Genomic DNA, 16804 nt, shown 5'->3' on the forward strand with positions numbered 1-16804 from the left:
TAGGGCCCTTTATGGTGCTGTTTAGACTTAGGCCCAACCCGGCACGAAAAAATCTCGGCCTAACACGTGCAAGAAAAAATCACAAAGCCATGGGCTTGGCCTAGGCCGTATTTTTTTGGTAAATTGCATGAATTGACTTGATCCGGCAGCTAGTCAAATTAAGCATAGACCTGTGGGTTATGTTTCAAAATTTTCGGCCCGACCTGATGGGCTTGACTACATACTGAAGCTAAGCCCAGCCCAGCCCACAACCATCTTTAGAGTTCATGCTATTGGTTCATGTGTTTCGAAATTTTTTATAACAAATTATCCGACTTTATCTCACTAGAAATTTAAAGTTTAAATTTATAAATAATGGGCTTACCAAACTTGAAATTACTTGAAAATAACTCGGTACTGGTATGACCTAAAATGTGGTCCATTATTAGAGATGGAGGTAGAAAGTTCAACAAAAATGGTGGTAGCCTGGATTCTAGAAGATCTTTCACCAATTGCTGTAGTAAATCTAGCAAGAGCAATGTATGACTTTCCGACACAAGACATTAGTTCTTCAGTATATAGAGCTTCGGAGCAATGCAGAAGTGATGATAACAGATTAACAGTGTTCATCCCCTCAGAACAGAAATAGATACAAGCCTAGAAACTCCAACTTGGATACCGTCAAAAGCACTACTAGTAAATATTACATCGTACATCACTAACTTAGAGAATACCAGATAAAAAGGTATAAACATAAGTTAGATCCTATATGAAGAACCCCAATCAATTGGAAGCAAGACACAATTTGTTCAACAATCTCAAATATCATAGCTCGTTCTTCTTTCAGTAAACAGAAAACGTGGTCAATTTGTTGAATGATGCAAAGAGATGCTATTGTTATGAACCAATTAGAATCCTGTTCACCACATCAACAGGCAATGCATAGGCAGGATCTATGGCTTTCACTCCTGGATATTGGAGATGTGATAGACCTACATCAATGCCAACATGACAGAATCAGCGGAGTTCAGAAATCGCCAATGCCAAAATGACCCATCATCCCAACATTTGTGTGTGTGCGTGTGTGTGTGTGTGTGTGTGTGTGTGTTACCTGCAACTCCAAAGTAAGTGTGATAAATGTCGACAGCATCATCTGGCCTATCTGAGATACCTCCTTTCTCTACGTCCTGTATGATATTCAGATACGAGAACAGAGGTTATGAACAAACACCAGGAAATAAGAAACTGTAAATTGACATTCTAATAAGTACAAAGTCAAATTTAAAACGGACCTGGCAATCTAAGATGAAATTAGCAAGCTTTTCTTTGTCAATCCAGTGAACCCTGTCGATCATAATCAAGCTAGAAAGTACCCACCATGAATAGCAGACCTGAATACCATAAATCCATTTGGAAGCATATGTGTGAGAATCTTCCCTTTCTAAAAAAAAGTATCAGAGATATTAAAGGTGACTCTCACGTCCGGAAGCTTCTCTGGTCGACCATTTAGACCTCCCGATTTCACCTGGCGCTCACACAACCACCAGCCAAGAAGATCCTTGTCAACATGATGAAGACATCCAGTTATAGCAAGAGCACCAACACAGCAAAATACTGCAATCATGGATCATACAATTTTACTCTTTCCACAAGATACATGTAAAAAGAAAGCCATATAAATTAACAACTTATCATGAGTAACCACAACTCGCAAACATCAGAGCATCCATGAGAATGATATTTTCACAAAGGTCTATGTCTATCAAATCATGAAAATTTTCTTATGAGTAAGATACTATATTTCCAACCATATTTGATATTATACCATTTCTTCCTCAGATCTTATAAACAGAAAACTAAAACATAAAACCTCCAAACACAGTGCTTCCGACCTCTCTCCAAAGAAGTTCCCGTTAGAAAAAATGTGGGTGTCTAAAACATAGTAACCCTAAGTCCTGAGAGTCGTAAACATCATAACCTTCCTAAGATTTTTTTTTTTTTTTTGCAATTATAAGTTTATAACCTTCCTAAGATTGAGGTAATTAACAATAGTTATCATAAAGTGATTTAACTATAATCCTAACTCCAACCTACTGATAGTGAATTCATCCTTGAGTTGTTCATAATAAGGAAAGGGAATATATAAAACCAGATACCAGCTATATTAACCATTTATAGCAGCCCAGAAAAAATCCCACTAAAGGCAGGGTTTGGAAGTTCCATATGTTTGCAACCTTAGCCCTACTAGTCAGAGACTATTGAAGAGGTTATTTACAAAGGTCCACCGAAAATAGGAAGTGCATTTTTCTTTTCGGGTACAAAAGGAAGTGCATTTTGTGAAAATGTATGCAGTGTTATCAACTGCTCTTAGAATAGCCACAAGTTGGCGAGTATCAAAAGTCTCATAATTGGAACATATGGTCTCTCTAAAGGTGCTCCTTTACTCTGATCAATTCATGGGAGTAGTAAATCAAGGTGAATTAAAGAGATAAAAGACAGGACTGGATAAAGCTATAGGGATTAGGGATGTAGTGATGTACAGATTTCCTGGACCAAAACGCTGACATTGCACAGTTCACTTACCAGTGATGGAATAACAGCAACTGAATACATATAGTAGCTGATAGTTAAAGGCATAGACTGTAGCCAAGATGAACGATAGAAGAACAACTTGTCTGTAGAAGCAATAACTAGAATGACATTATAAATAAATTTCGTATCAAAGTGCACCAACATACTTTGTCCTGCATGCGATTCCCCACCAGGATTGCATCCAAAGCCTCCATCTAGGTTTTTACATCTTACTATGTAATTAACAGCCTTTTCCACGTCAATTTTGTCCAATTGATGTAACAATGACAGACAACAGATTGCGATATATGAAAACCTACAAAAATGAATAAGGAGTAAGTTGTTCTTTGTATAAGAAAAAAGAAGAGTGCACCAAGAAAAATATAGGGGCTGGCAAGCACACCTAGTATCAACTTCTCCCCACATGTCTCCTGAAAAAGACCCATCTTCATTCTGCAACCCCACAATATCTAGTTACAAGGTTAAGGTCCCATGAGCCAACAGGGATTCCATTTTACATGAATGAGTTACTTGACAAAAGAAATTAAGCAATTTAACCCGATAAAGTCATCATGATCAAGGTAAGTTGGCAGTACTTCGATGAGTAAATACAACTCACACAGCCAATACCTCTCTCCAGAATTCAAACAATAAAGATGCAGCAAACTATCCATAATCTTATAGGACAGAAGTGTCAAGTGTTATCCATACATATAGTTAGTGAAGAGGAAGCACAACATATTAATTGCTTACAATTTTAAAATAAGACATGAAACCTTCACCAAAACAGATCAGAAAGGATACAATTTGTCACTGCAGCAACGTCAAGAATATGTAGCTTATCAAATAGAGCTAATATTTGAACAGCACTGAGAGTGTAAAGTATATGTGGATCATGTCCGATATTACCACCAAATCCACCTGCAAATGCCAGTGATGGTAAGCATATGACATACACATTATTATTTCAGCACTTAAGTGAACAAGATAAATTTTTAGGAACTTGCAAACAACTATGTTTGATATAATGCAAATGGACTGCGGTATAGGCTAAAAGGGCCATGTTGTAACTGAGAGTTCAGATCTATGAAACTCTTCAGTTACAAGTCTATTCCACTTTGTTTTTATTTTTCTGTAACAGTCCCTTATTTTACGCCCCAAAAGCTGATTTTCCTCCTGAAAATCAGAGAACTTTTATGTTTTATTCTTTTGGTTTTAATCTGACAGATTTTTGTCATTAAATAAATCTTCAGTTACAATTTGCTTCTGCCTTTAAAAAGAAGACTTTTGTTGTCCAGAAATAAACACAGAAAACCACCCTCTTCCTCTCTTCTTTACTGAGTTTCCTCTCTAGTTCTGAGCATTATTATGAGTTCCTAATTTCCCTTACTTGAGTGCACATTAGGGGAGATAGCTGTGTGAAATCTTGGGGGGCAACGCCATTCCGATTGCACCATAGTCGGGGGGAATTTCGCTTCTAAGATAGTGTTCATAACACGTCACAACTTCACAAATATATTAAACTATTTGGCCCACATTGTTAACCATTTCTTTCAAACTATCTACTGATTTTGCAGAGCTATTTCTCTAACAATTTAGAAGATAAGTACTTCAACTGCAATTTCAGATTATGGATCCATCCTTGTTCAAAACACTTCCTGATCTCTCTAAACTAGAAGCGTTAGATGGTACAAATTACAAGCGGTGGGCTCAAAAACTCCTGATCTTCTTCGAAAAACTCGAGGTTGATTATGTCCTCACAACAGACTGCCCTCAACGTCCAGATGCTACTGCTACTGCTGATGCTACACCTTCTGATCTAGATGGTCAGATTGCAAAATATGAAAAACATAACAAATTTGTCAGAGGTCATCTTCTCACTCATATGACCAATGCCCTATTTGATCTTTTTATTAATAATAAGTCAGCAAAGTCAGTTTGGGAGACTTTGGAGAAGAAATATGGGATTGATGATGCCGGCAAAAAGAAGTATGCCACTGGAAAGTGGTTGCAGTTCAAGATTTTTGATGATAAACCAATCATGGATCAAGTCTATGAGTATGAGAATCTGGTCGCTGACATCCTAGCCGAGGGCATGAAGATGTGCAAGGTTCTGCAAGCCAATGTCCTAATCGAGAAGCTTCCTGATTCGTGGTCCAACTACCGCAACCATCTCAAACATAAGAAGAAAGACATGTCCCTAGAGGAGTTAGTCATTAAGATTGAAGAAGCCAACAGACTAAAGGATAAGGAGTCTTCTCCCTACGAACTTTCCGTTAAAACTAACCTTGTGGAATTTACTGTTCCTAAGAATGACAGGTACAAGAAAGCTATTGGAAACTTCAAGAAAAGCAACCAGAGTACCTTTCAAAAACTTGGAGTCTATAATAACAAAAGTGCAAATTTCAAGAAGAAGACGAACAACAACAATGGGAAAGGAGCTACTGGTAGTGGCTGCTATGTGTGTGGAAAACATGGTCACAAGGCATATCAATGCTACAACCGTCAAGATGCTGCAAAATGGACAACAGCAAGACCAGAACAAATCTCAAGCTCACCTAACTGAGGATGAGAAAGATATTATTGTTGCAATAGCTGAATTGAACCTAGTTTGTAACAAAGCATATTGGATCATTGACACAGGAGCTGCCAAACACTTTTGTGCTAACAAGGATATGTTCGAAAACTTCGAGGAAGCTGTAAACGGCGAGCAGGTTTTCATGGGAAACTCTACTAGTGTTAAAGTCCTCGGTAAAGGAAAGATCTCTCTCAAGTTAAATTCGGAAAAACTTTAGCAGTGCATAATGTGCTTTATGTGCCCTTCCTACATAGAAATCGGATTTCCGATGGACGTCTTAACAAAGCTGGAATTAAGTTAGTATTTGAGGCTGACAAACTTGTATTGACTCGTAATGGGGAATACGTGGGGAAAGGGTACATCACAGGGGGCTTATTTGTCTTAGAGAATTTGTGTTGTTGAGTCTATTTATAAAACTTATACTTCTGCTTACTTGCTTGAGTCCGTTGATCTTTGGAATGGTAGATTGGGACATGTCAACTATAGCTCTTTGAAATGTTTGCAATACATGTCTTGAATTCCTAATCTAGTTGGAAATGGCTAAAACAAATGTGAAAAATGTGTACATACGGACCCAGAAAACCTTTTAAGATTGTCACAAATAGAAAAACTGAATTACTTGAATTGGTAAATACGAACCTAGCTGACTTTAGAAATACCGTAAGCAGAGACTGAAATCGGTGTTACATTACATTTGTTGATGACCATTCTAGATATACAAAAGTGTTTCTTTTAAGAACCAAAGAGCACGCAGAACAAAAGTTTTTAATTTATAAGGCAGAAGTAGAAAATCAATTGGATCGTAAGATTAAGAGACTTAGGTCCGATGGAGGCGGTGAGTACGAAACCACCTTTTAAAAGGGAATCTGTTAGAAAAATAGGATTATCCATGAGTTGTTTGTTCCCTACACTCTCCAACAAAATGACTTGTTGAAAGGGAAAATAGAACTCTTAAAGAGATGATGAATGCTATGATAACATGTGGAGGGAGGCCGTACTTTCTGCTAATTATGTGTTAAACAAAGTACTCCATAAGAAACTAGACAAGACTTCTTATGAGTTATGAAAGGCCACAAACCTAACCCAAAACACTTAAAGGTATGTGATATGTGTGTTTTATATAGAGTTTTTACCCCCGTCCCTTAGTACTTTTTGATCTCAAATGAGCTCTTCGGAGCGATTTTTAGTACTAATGTGCTCCTTGTAGTGTGTTTGTAGTTCCAGGTTCATCATTGTAGGAATTAGCATATTTTTGTGCATTTCCTACTCATTTGAATCAATACAAGAGATTATGTACTTTCGAGAGCACAAACATTAAGTTTGAAGAGTTTTGAAGCAAAGCGAATAACGAAGGAAGTACAAAAATGACTATAGTCCACTATTTTAAGCATAACTCAAGTTCTACAACTCCAAATGATGTAATTCCAATTGGGTTGGATTCTAGACTTCAATAGCTTTCCAACAAGTGGTCACTCGCCTAATTCTGACGAATAACGAAGGAGATATGACGTTTTGAAGATAGAGGATCGTGCAGTTTCAACACGCGCCCGATCGGGCGGGCTTCGCCCGATCCGGATCGGGCGGTCATTCTTGTAATACCCCAATATTTTATGAATTCAGAATATATATTTTTATAGAGAAAATGAAGTTATAAGTATTAATAAATGACTTTTTGATTTTAATTAGTCTCTTTTAATATTTTCAGAAAGTTTGAAAATGCTATTTTAAATGTAGTAGGACTCTTATAATAAGCACTATATATATTCCATTAACCCTAATTGTTTTGAAGAAAACGTTGCAGCCGTTTTGGATTTTCTACATTTTCTCTTATTTGTGTGCACTATCAAAGAAACGTGAATTTTTCATCAATCTCGAGTGGAGCAATTCATTGTTAATACACATACCTTATACCCTTAAACCATCCTCAAATTAGATGATAAAGTCAACTACCATAATCTTCCAGCAATCATGCGCCTAATTGCATGTAGTCCGTACGTCTCTTGTCGAGTTCGGGTAGCTGTGTGTCGCTTGATTGCACCGGAAGGTAATCACACACTCTTAATTGATTTGAAATCGATTGTACTATATTAAATATATATATACGAACATCATTAGAGTTGTGTATTTGTGAGTGGATTATCGTTAAGTTATTTTTCCTAATTGCATTAATTGATTATTTGATTATGCGGCAATAGATTTAGCCTATATTGATGTGTTATACTGTTTTTGCGCAAATAGTATTGATGAAGTTGATTAGTGATATATTGTTAAGTTGTATAGTCAAAATATGATTAAATAATAGTATTGAGGATTAGATTATTATTTAATTGGGTTTGACCAATAAATGTTTTGGGAGTCAGATTACTACTATGTTCAAGATTGTACGAGAATTATAATGATCCAATGTCATGTGCCCATAAGAGCTTAAGTATAGTACTCCGTATGACTTAAGGTGGTTGTATTATATTGGGATTTAGAATTGTAATCACACAAACCTAATTTATTAAGTTATTCATATATATTAATTACTATGTGTAATCACACGTACTTAGTCTATTCGAATTATCTGTATATGTAAATTGTAATCACGCACACTTAGTCTCTTTAAATTATTCGTAATTAAGTATTGATTATTATATATAATCATGTATAGGTCTTTGGAGTTGTTTGTTATATATAGTATAAATCTTATGTCTAATTATAAGTGAATAATGTGATAACGTGTATTAGATAAATGCTCAACTCATGGATAATATTGTTGAGTTAGATTTCTTATTATATTAATCACTATTATTTTGTATATGTGTAGATATCTAAGGGTCTAGTTTATTTGTAGATTGATATTGGAAATTTGGATTGGGTCAATCTATATATTCTAGAGTTTTAGATCGTTATAGAGTTTCTTGGCTTTATTAATTAATAGTTAGTAATCACACTTAGTCCCTTCTAATTGTTCGTGTATATTATTAGTTGTAATCACACGCACCTAGTCTATTTAGTTATTTATATATATTAATTATTATGTGTACTCTCGTAATGTTAGAAGTTGTTACATATATTATATGTGAAGTTTGCTTAATTGATTTATCAATGAGATCTTTGTACATGACTTAGATTATTTTGCCTTTGATATATGCTTATATGGGTTACAGCTGCATTGTTTATATGTTAACTTCTAATACTTGATAAAGTGAATGAGCATAGTAGCCGTATAAGATTGAGACTGTAATGCTACAAGTGTTTTATATTGTACCATACGTCTAATTCTATTAGTCTCCGAGCTTAACGCTATACAACATTATTTTTATGGAAGTTTAGATTAATCATTTTGGGATGATAATTGATCATCTTGTAGTACAATTTCTCTTAAGATAATATATGAACCGGTTGGAAAGCACATTGTGCTTTATTATTTGGTCGGAGCCATAAGCACGACCCTAGGCTTAATCTACTCTATTGAGTTAAAAACACTCAATGGGGGGTGTGCACACTTAAAGACTAAGACCTGTTTGGTGGTTACATCCAATAGTCCAATACTATTGGGTGGTGGACTAGATTCACATTTTCTGGTGGTTACATCCAATAGTTTAATATATACTAATGGGTGGTGGACGCGATCCACATCTCTCTGGTGGTTACATCCAATAGTTCAATATATACTATTGGGTGGTGGACTCGATCCACAATACTCAAATGGTGAACTTATAAGAAATTAAAAATAAAACCTTGTTACTTATGGTTATATGTACTAGTTTTATAAGAATTGTTTATCAATTTGTACTTATGTGTTTGTTAAATTATTATTATTATTATTATTATTATTATTATTATTATTATTTATTATTATTATTATTATTATTATTATTATTATTATTATTATTATTATTATTATTATTATATGTCTGCTTATTCAATAAGCGTTGATTACTCAGCTTTTGCTGACGTGTGTGTTTATTTGTTATGTGTGTTTGCGGCCATGTCTTTTTCTTATGGTGGCCCTGCGACGATCCTTTTGGAATTTGTCCACTATGGTGAGCAGTCAAGATTGACTGGAGCAGATGGATCGTGAAAGATGCAATTACAAGTTGAAAGAGCTCAATATTATCGTTTTGTCTTGTATGACCGTTTAATAATTCTAGTTTAAATAGACCACCTAGTAATCGAGTTGTAATAGTTTGAGTATTGTAAGCCTTAGCACTTGACAATGTGATCAAGTGTGGCGGTGATACCTCCGATTTAGGTGTAATTTTCCGCAAATTTATTATAAAGTCTTTTATATTCTTATTTCTTTCTAGTTAGTAAATCGGGGGTGTTACAAAATGGTATCAGAGCCTAATCGCTCTTTGGGATTGACGCAGAGGAGTCTGAGAGTAACAATCTTTGTTTAACTTTAAGTTTCGGGACGAAACTTCCTTTAAGTAGGGTAGATTGTAATACCCTGTATTTTTTTTAACTTTAAGTTTCTTTTAAGAAAGGTAGATTGTAAAACCCTATATTTTATTAATTTCAAGTTTCGGGACGAAACTTCTTTTAAGGAGGATAAATTGTAATACCCCAATATTTTATGAATTCAGAATATATATTTTTATAGAGAAAATGAAGTTATAAGTATTAATAAATGACTTTTTGATTTTAATTAGTCTCTTTTAATATTTTCAGAAAGTTTGAAAATGCTATTTTAAATGTAGTAGGACTCTTATAATAAGCACTATATATATTCCATTAACCCTAATTGTTTTGAAGAAAACGTTGCAGCCGTTTTGGATTTTCTACATTTTCTCTTATTTGTGTGCACTATCAAAGAAACGTGAATTTTTCATCAATCTCGAGTGGAGCAATTCATTGTTAATACACATACCTTATACCCTTAAACCATCCTCAAATTAGATGATAAAGTCAACTACCATAATCTTCCAGCAATCATGCGCCTAATTGCATGTAGTCCGTACGTCTCTTGTCGAGTTCGGGTAGCTGTGTGTCGCTTGATTGCACCGGAAGGTAATCACACACTCTTAATTGATTTGAAATCGATTGTACTATATTAAATATATATATACGAACATCATTAGAGTTGTGTATTTGTGAGTGGATTATCGTTAAGTTATTTTTCCTAATTGCATTAATTGATTATTTGATTATGCGGCAATAGATTTAGCCTATATTGATGTGTTATACTGTTTTTGCGCAAATAGTATTGATGAAGTTGATTAGTGATATATTGTTAAGTTGTATAGTCAAAATATGATTAAATAATAGTATTGAGGATTAGATTATTATTTAATTGGGTTTGACCAATAAATGTTTTGGGAGTCAGATTACTACTATGTTCAAGATTGTACGAGAATTATAATGATCCAATGTCATGTGCCCATAAGAGCTTAAGTATAGTACTCCGTATGACTTAAGGTGGTTGTATTATATTGGGATTTAGAATTGTAATCACACAAACCTAATTTATTAAGTTATTCATATATATTAATTACTATGTGTAATCACACGTACTTAGTCTATTCGAATTATCTGTATATGTAAATTGTAATCACGCACACTTAGTCTCTTTAAATTATTCGTAATTAAGTATTGATTATTATATATAATCATGTATAGGTCTTTGGAGTTGTTTGTTATATATAGTATAAATCTTATGTCTAATTATAAGTGAATAATGTGATAACGTGTATTAGATAAATGCTCAACTCATGGATAATATTGTTGAGTTAGATTTCTTATTATATTAATCACTATTATTTTGTATATGTGTAGATATCTAAGGGTCTAGTTTATTTGTAGATTGATATTGGAAATTTGGATTGGGTCAATCTATATATTCTAGAGTTTTAGATCGTTATAGAGTTTCTTGGCTTTATTAATTAATAGTTAGTAATCACACTTAGTCCCTTCTAATTGTTCGTGTATATTATTAGTTGTAATCACACGCACCTAGTCTATTTAGTTATTTATATATATTAATTATTATGTGTACTCTCGTAATGTTAGAAGTTGTTACATATATTATATGTGAAGTTTGCTTAATTGATTTATCAATGAGATCTTTGTACATGACTTAGATTATTTTGCCTTTGATATATGCTTATATGGGTTACAGCTGCATTGTTTATATGTTAACTTCTAATACTTGATAAAGTGAATGAGCATAGTAGCCGTATAAGATTGAGACTGTAATGCTACAAGTGTTTTATATTGTACCATACGTCTAATTCTATTAGTCTCCGAGCTTAACGCTATACAACATTATTTTTATGGAAGTTTAGATTAATCATTTTGGGATGATAATTGATCATCTTGTAGTACAATTTCTCTTAAGATAATATATGAACCGGTTGGAAAGCACATTGTGCTTTATTATTTGGTCGGAGCCATAAGCACGACCCTAGGCTTAATCTACTCTATTGAGTTAAAAACACTCAATGGGGGGTGTGCACACTTAAAGACTAAGACCTGTTTGGTGGTTACATCCAATAGTCCAATACTATTGGGTGGTGGACTAGATTCACATTTTCTGGTGGTTACATCCAATAGTTTAATATATACTAATGGGTGGTGGACGCGATCCACATCTCTCTGGTGGTTACATCCAATAGTTCAATATATACTATTGGGTGGTGGACTCGATCCACAATACTCAAATGGTGAACTTATAAGAAATTAAAAATAAAACCTTGTTACTTATGGTTATATGTACTAGTTTTATAAGAATTGTTTATCAATTTGTACTTATGTGTTTGTTAAATTATTATTATTATTATTATTATTATTATTATTATTATTATTATTTATTATTATTATTATTATTATTATTATTATTATTATTATTATTATTATTATTATTATTATATGTCTGCTTATTCAATAAGCGTTGATTACTCAGCTTTTGCTGACGTGTGTGTTTATTTGTTATGTGTGTTTGCGGCCATGTCTTTTTCTTATGGTGGCCCTGCGACGATCCTTTTGGAATTTGTCCACTATGGTGAGCAGTCAAGATTGACTGGAGCAGATGGATCGTGAAAGATGCAATTACAAGTTGAAAGAGCTCAATATTATCGTTTTGTCTTGTATGACCGTTTAATAATTCTAGTTTAAATAGACCACCTAGTAATCGAGTTGTAATAGTTTGAGTATTGTAAGCCTTAGCACTTGACAATGTGATCAAGTGTGGCGGTGATACCTCCGATTTAGGTGTAATTTTCCGCAAATTTATTATAAAGTCTTTTATATTCTTATTTCTTTCTAGTTAGTAAATCGGGGGTGTTACAATTCTGGGCGCTGTTCTGGGCATTTTGCAACCGCCCGATCGGGCGGAATTTCGCCCGATCGGGCCGACTATCGAGCACATCGCCCGATCGGGCGACGCCAACCTCCAGCGTATTTCGCGAGTTTTTATTTCCGATTTTGGGCTCTATTTTGGGCAAACTATAAATACTAGCCCCTTATATTTTTAGTGACATCTATTATTCTAGTTTTCAATACTTAGTTTATTTCTAGTTTTCTCTCCAATTATTCAAATACTTAGTTTTTAATTTCAAGTAAAGATCCAAGCTTTATTATTTTATTTGTTCTTCAATTCGGTATTATTTCCTACCTTAATTTATTTTGTTGCTTTAATCATGTTTTCCATTATGCTAATTGCTTTGTTATTTATTATCATGAGTGAGTAGTTTAATTTCTAGGGTTTAGGGGATCCATGAATGCATGATTGGGATTATATGTGGACTTGATTATTGATTGATTGATTATAATTTCTGTAGCTTATTATTATTGCTCGTCAATTCTGTTCGGCCGGACTATTTTGATTTGAGTTTGATTAACCTTGGATTATGCGCCGAGAGGTATAAATCTGATGTTTTTGGTCTGTGGCTATTAGATAGGAATTATTTCTAGTAGGTAGGAGAGCCCGCTAGTTGTTCTATCCTAAGGAATTCATAAGATTCAAGAGATGCATGTTTTCCTAGTTATGATTGTTAATTTATTGTCATTGTTCGTTGTCCAATCCCGGTCTGCATTTATGGTGAACCGCTGCCCTAGATTCCTTTAATATTGTTATTTTCCGATTTGATTATTTGCTTTAGTTTAATACACAACTCAATCCAAACTCTTGTTACCAGTAGTCTAGATTAGTAATTTAATAGTAGAAAGAACGCCTGTTTCCCTGTGGATACGATCCCTGCTTCCCTTGCTATATTTTTAGTTAGTGAACGTTAGGTTTATCTTTGATAGGAGTACGATTTAGCTTGTCAGTATGTGGGTGTTTAGCTAAGGTAGGTTTACCTTCCTTTAAATGGAAACATTTTGGACCTAAGACTTTTGATGTTGTATTTGTTGGTTAAATGATAGATCAATGTGTGAATCTAGAGATGTTGATTTTTTTAGCATGTTTTCCCTTTAAACAAAAATGTTTTCTCATGATGTGTCTTTGTCTGCTCGCACTTCCTCTTCTATGCCTTTAATTGTCTATGGAAGACGTAAAAGACGTAGGATTGAAACTAGCTTGGGTTCTGATTCTTTGACTACCTTTTTTACTGAACTCAATGACATGGATGAATTAGACGAACTTGTAGTATGCATACACTTGTTTGACGATGAGCCTAAATTTTTCGAAGAGGCTATGAGTTTTGTTGATACTAGTCTTTGAAAGGAAGCTATTAATAGTGAAATATAGTATATTATGTCTAATCATACATGGGAACTTGTTAGAGTTATCTAAGGACAACAAAGCTATTGGCCGTAAATGGATCGTTAAAAGGAAAACTGACGGTGCAGTTGATAGGTACAAGGCAATTCTTGTAATCAAATGTTTCACTCAAAAATTTGGCATTGATTTCTTTTACACTTAATCACTTGTGATTGAGATTGCCACTATTCGTACTAAACATGATTTTACGGGGAAAAAGAAGAGAAAATTTCCCTCCATGCACCAAGGTTGGTAAAGGGGTTGGAGATTGTGGTGGAGACCTGGACAATCTTGTAAGCAAACCAGTTAACAAGGAGAACTACATTACTTGGATTTTGAAAGGTTGGACCCTACTTTTCTTTCCCTAAGAACGATGTCTGTTTGAGTCTATTCTGAGCCATTTAAATATCAGAACTATCATAGAAACTTAAGCCAAAAGAGGGACACTTCAAATAAACAATCCATCTAAGATTATTTAATTAGCTCAACAACAGCAGTAGTTTGGGTCCTGCCTCACTGGAGTAGTTCAAGATGTATGAACCCTTACTTCTCCTAGATGGACCAAACAAGAAGCTTGTGATTCCATAATCTATTTTTCGCAGCAGTTTTCTTTTAAGCATATCTAGTAACACTTTTCCGTAGATAGGAGCAAATAAAAAGAAGAAGAAATGTGATGAAGTTGAAATTTTGACTTAGCATAGTTACCATTAACCAGGAAGAAGTTCTACAAACCAGATTCATGTTGACACTGAATAACCCATGGAATAACTTCATCTTGATCCACGACTTGAAGCTTTCCCAAAAGATCCAATGTTGTGAGTCCCCAGTAAGCACCATTCATCCTAAGGTGCTCCATGACCACGGATTCAAATGCATCCTTCTTCTAAGGACACAAGCAGCAAAAGAAAAGTATTTAACAAAAACACAAAGAAGCATATAAAATGGCTAACATTTGTAAAGATCAGAAAGAACTAACCTTTTCAACAGATACGATATACTCGACGTGCTTCTCAGCTACCAGCTCTACCATTTTAGCCATAAGCTAATTCCACTACCTATTCAAACAGCCACTTTGTTACCAATACTCTTAACAGAAGTTTTGAGATAGTTTCAATACATGAAAGTCATCATTTCAAATTATCAGCATCTTCAAACAAATATTACATGAGGAATAGGTCCTAGTATATATACATTTTCAATACTGTACTAAAGGCGAAAATTGTAAAATGAATATGAAAAAAATGCCCACAAATTATCCACAACATCACAAAAAAACTATAGCCTTATTTCCAAAAGGATGGGGTCGGCTGCATAAACGAAAAGTCTATCCCTCATGTTAATCTACAAAGATCCTGTTCCTCCACTAACTTCTATCTAGTGCTACAAGCAAACTCCTTATACAGATTATCTAGCACTTAAAAATCTGTTTTTACATAACCAATATGAACTTACATCAAGTCTGATGTTCATGTTAAAGCGCTAAACAGAAATTTAAGAAATGCATACATAAGAGTTTTCCTTAAATAAGATCCAAGAAGTGGAACTAGTCGGGAGACAATCTCTAGTAGAGAATAACCCCCTAACAAAGGTGCAAAGAAAGGGATCAAACATAACATTTGGCTCATGTTAGTTTATGCCTCCTAACTCTCCTAAAATTCCTAACTAAATCAATATGAAACCCCGTAAATTCATTCATAAGGATACTCTTAGCCTCTTAGCGGCAATGCCATTTTGATTTATGATCCCATCAATCGATTCAATTCGACATTTCCGATCCCATTACAAACATTGTTTTGCAAGCTTAAGCAGTGAAATTTACAAAACCCTACAAGGTTTAGCAACACAAAACAGGAAATTCTATGGATATAAATATCAACCCAGGAATTAGTTAGGCAATGTGATCTAGATACAGAAACGTAATACACATCAAGTGTGAAACATCACAAAGTACATACTCCCTCCGTCCCAGATTAGTTGTTACACTTTCCTTTTTCGGCTGTCCCAGATTAGTTGTTACACTTCTAAATTAGGAATGTTCCCACAATTATTATATTGTCTCTCTTCCCATTTAATTATTTTTTGTCCCTGCACCCTCTCTCATTCAATTAAAAAAAATGCTCCATTAACTCCAATCATATCTACTTTTTTTAATAAAATAACAATTGATAATCAAACAACCACTTATCACCTAGTGTAACGACTCATCTGGGACGGAGGGAGTAATAAAAAAAATAAAACTAAAAAAGAGAATGTACTTCCCCCAAAGTTCTGAAACAATTGGAGACGGTATATGTAATATTTAGAATGTACTTATGTACTTGGTATATAATTTCATTATATTTATGAAAACGCCTCTTGATTGGCATGATTGGCATAATATGTTAATCAAGGAGATTGCCTGGACATTGCTCGTAATCCAAGCTACGCTTACGATTAGTCCCACGAAAACAATCGAATTAACATAAAATGCATATCAAATTACATAAACCAATCTCAGAATTGTTCACTTTAGATGGAAATTACAGACAATTGATTAATTAAGACACTGATTCACATAAATATGTTTGATTAATAAAAATTTTATAAAGAAGAAATAAAAAAGATATACCTGAAACGTGTAACTAATTAGATGGAGTGCATATATTCGTCGGTCTAATTATAACTCTGAGCGATTTGTGGCGGCCATGGCTGAAGTTCTTGAAGCTCACTGAAAGGAAATTTCTACTGCTGAAAACGTGGGATTAGGATTTAATATTTTTAGATTTTAATTTTTCCGTTTCTTTTGTTTCCTTTTCCATTATCTGTAATTTTAAGTTGGAGTAATTTTTTAAGTTGGAGTAACTTTTTGGGCCCATTTTGTCTTGGGCCCTAGGCGGTCTCACTCCCTGTCTACCGCTAGGACCGGGCCTAGACCTGATAAAACTGTCTCGGAGCGAAAAATCGATCCGATTAACCCGATCTATAATCCGAAATTGATCTGAAGCAAC

General features: G+C 34.3%; 1 protein-coding gene across 1 annotated transcript; it reads right to left on the reverse strand.

Annotated features, from left to right (window-relative positions):
* Window positions 1-550: 550 nt before the first annotated feature.
* Window positions 551-16583, reverse strand: LOC110798162 (geranylgeranyl transferase type-2 subunit beta 1). Its single transcript, XM_022003329.2, has 10 exons — window positions 16426-16583; window positions 14794-14872; window positions 14550-14700; window positions 3355-3471; window positions 2954-3020; window positions 2718-2866; window positions 1460-1593; window positions 1272-1370; window positions 1091-1166; window positions 551-971 (listed from the first exon to the last, which is right to left on the reverse strand). Exons 2-10 carry the CDS (start codon window positions 14854-14856, stop codon window positions 877-879), a joined length of 951 nt encoding a protein of 316 aa, XP_021859021.1. The 5' UTR covers window positions 14857-14872; window positions 16426-16583; the 3' UTR covers window positions 551-876.
* Window positions 16584-16804: the final 221 nt, after the last annotated feature.

The sequence above is a fragment of the Spinacia oleracea genome, chromosome 4 (assembly GCF_020520425.1).
Source record: "Spinacia oleracea cultivar Varoflay chromosome 4, BTI_SOV_V1, whole genome shotgun sequence".
NCBI lineage: Eukaryota > Viridiplantae > Streptophyta > Magnoliopsida > Caryophyllales > Amaranthaceae > Spinacia > Spinacia oleracea.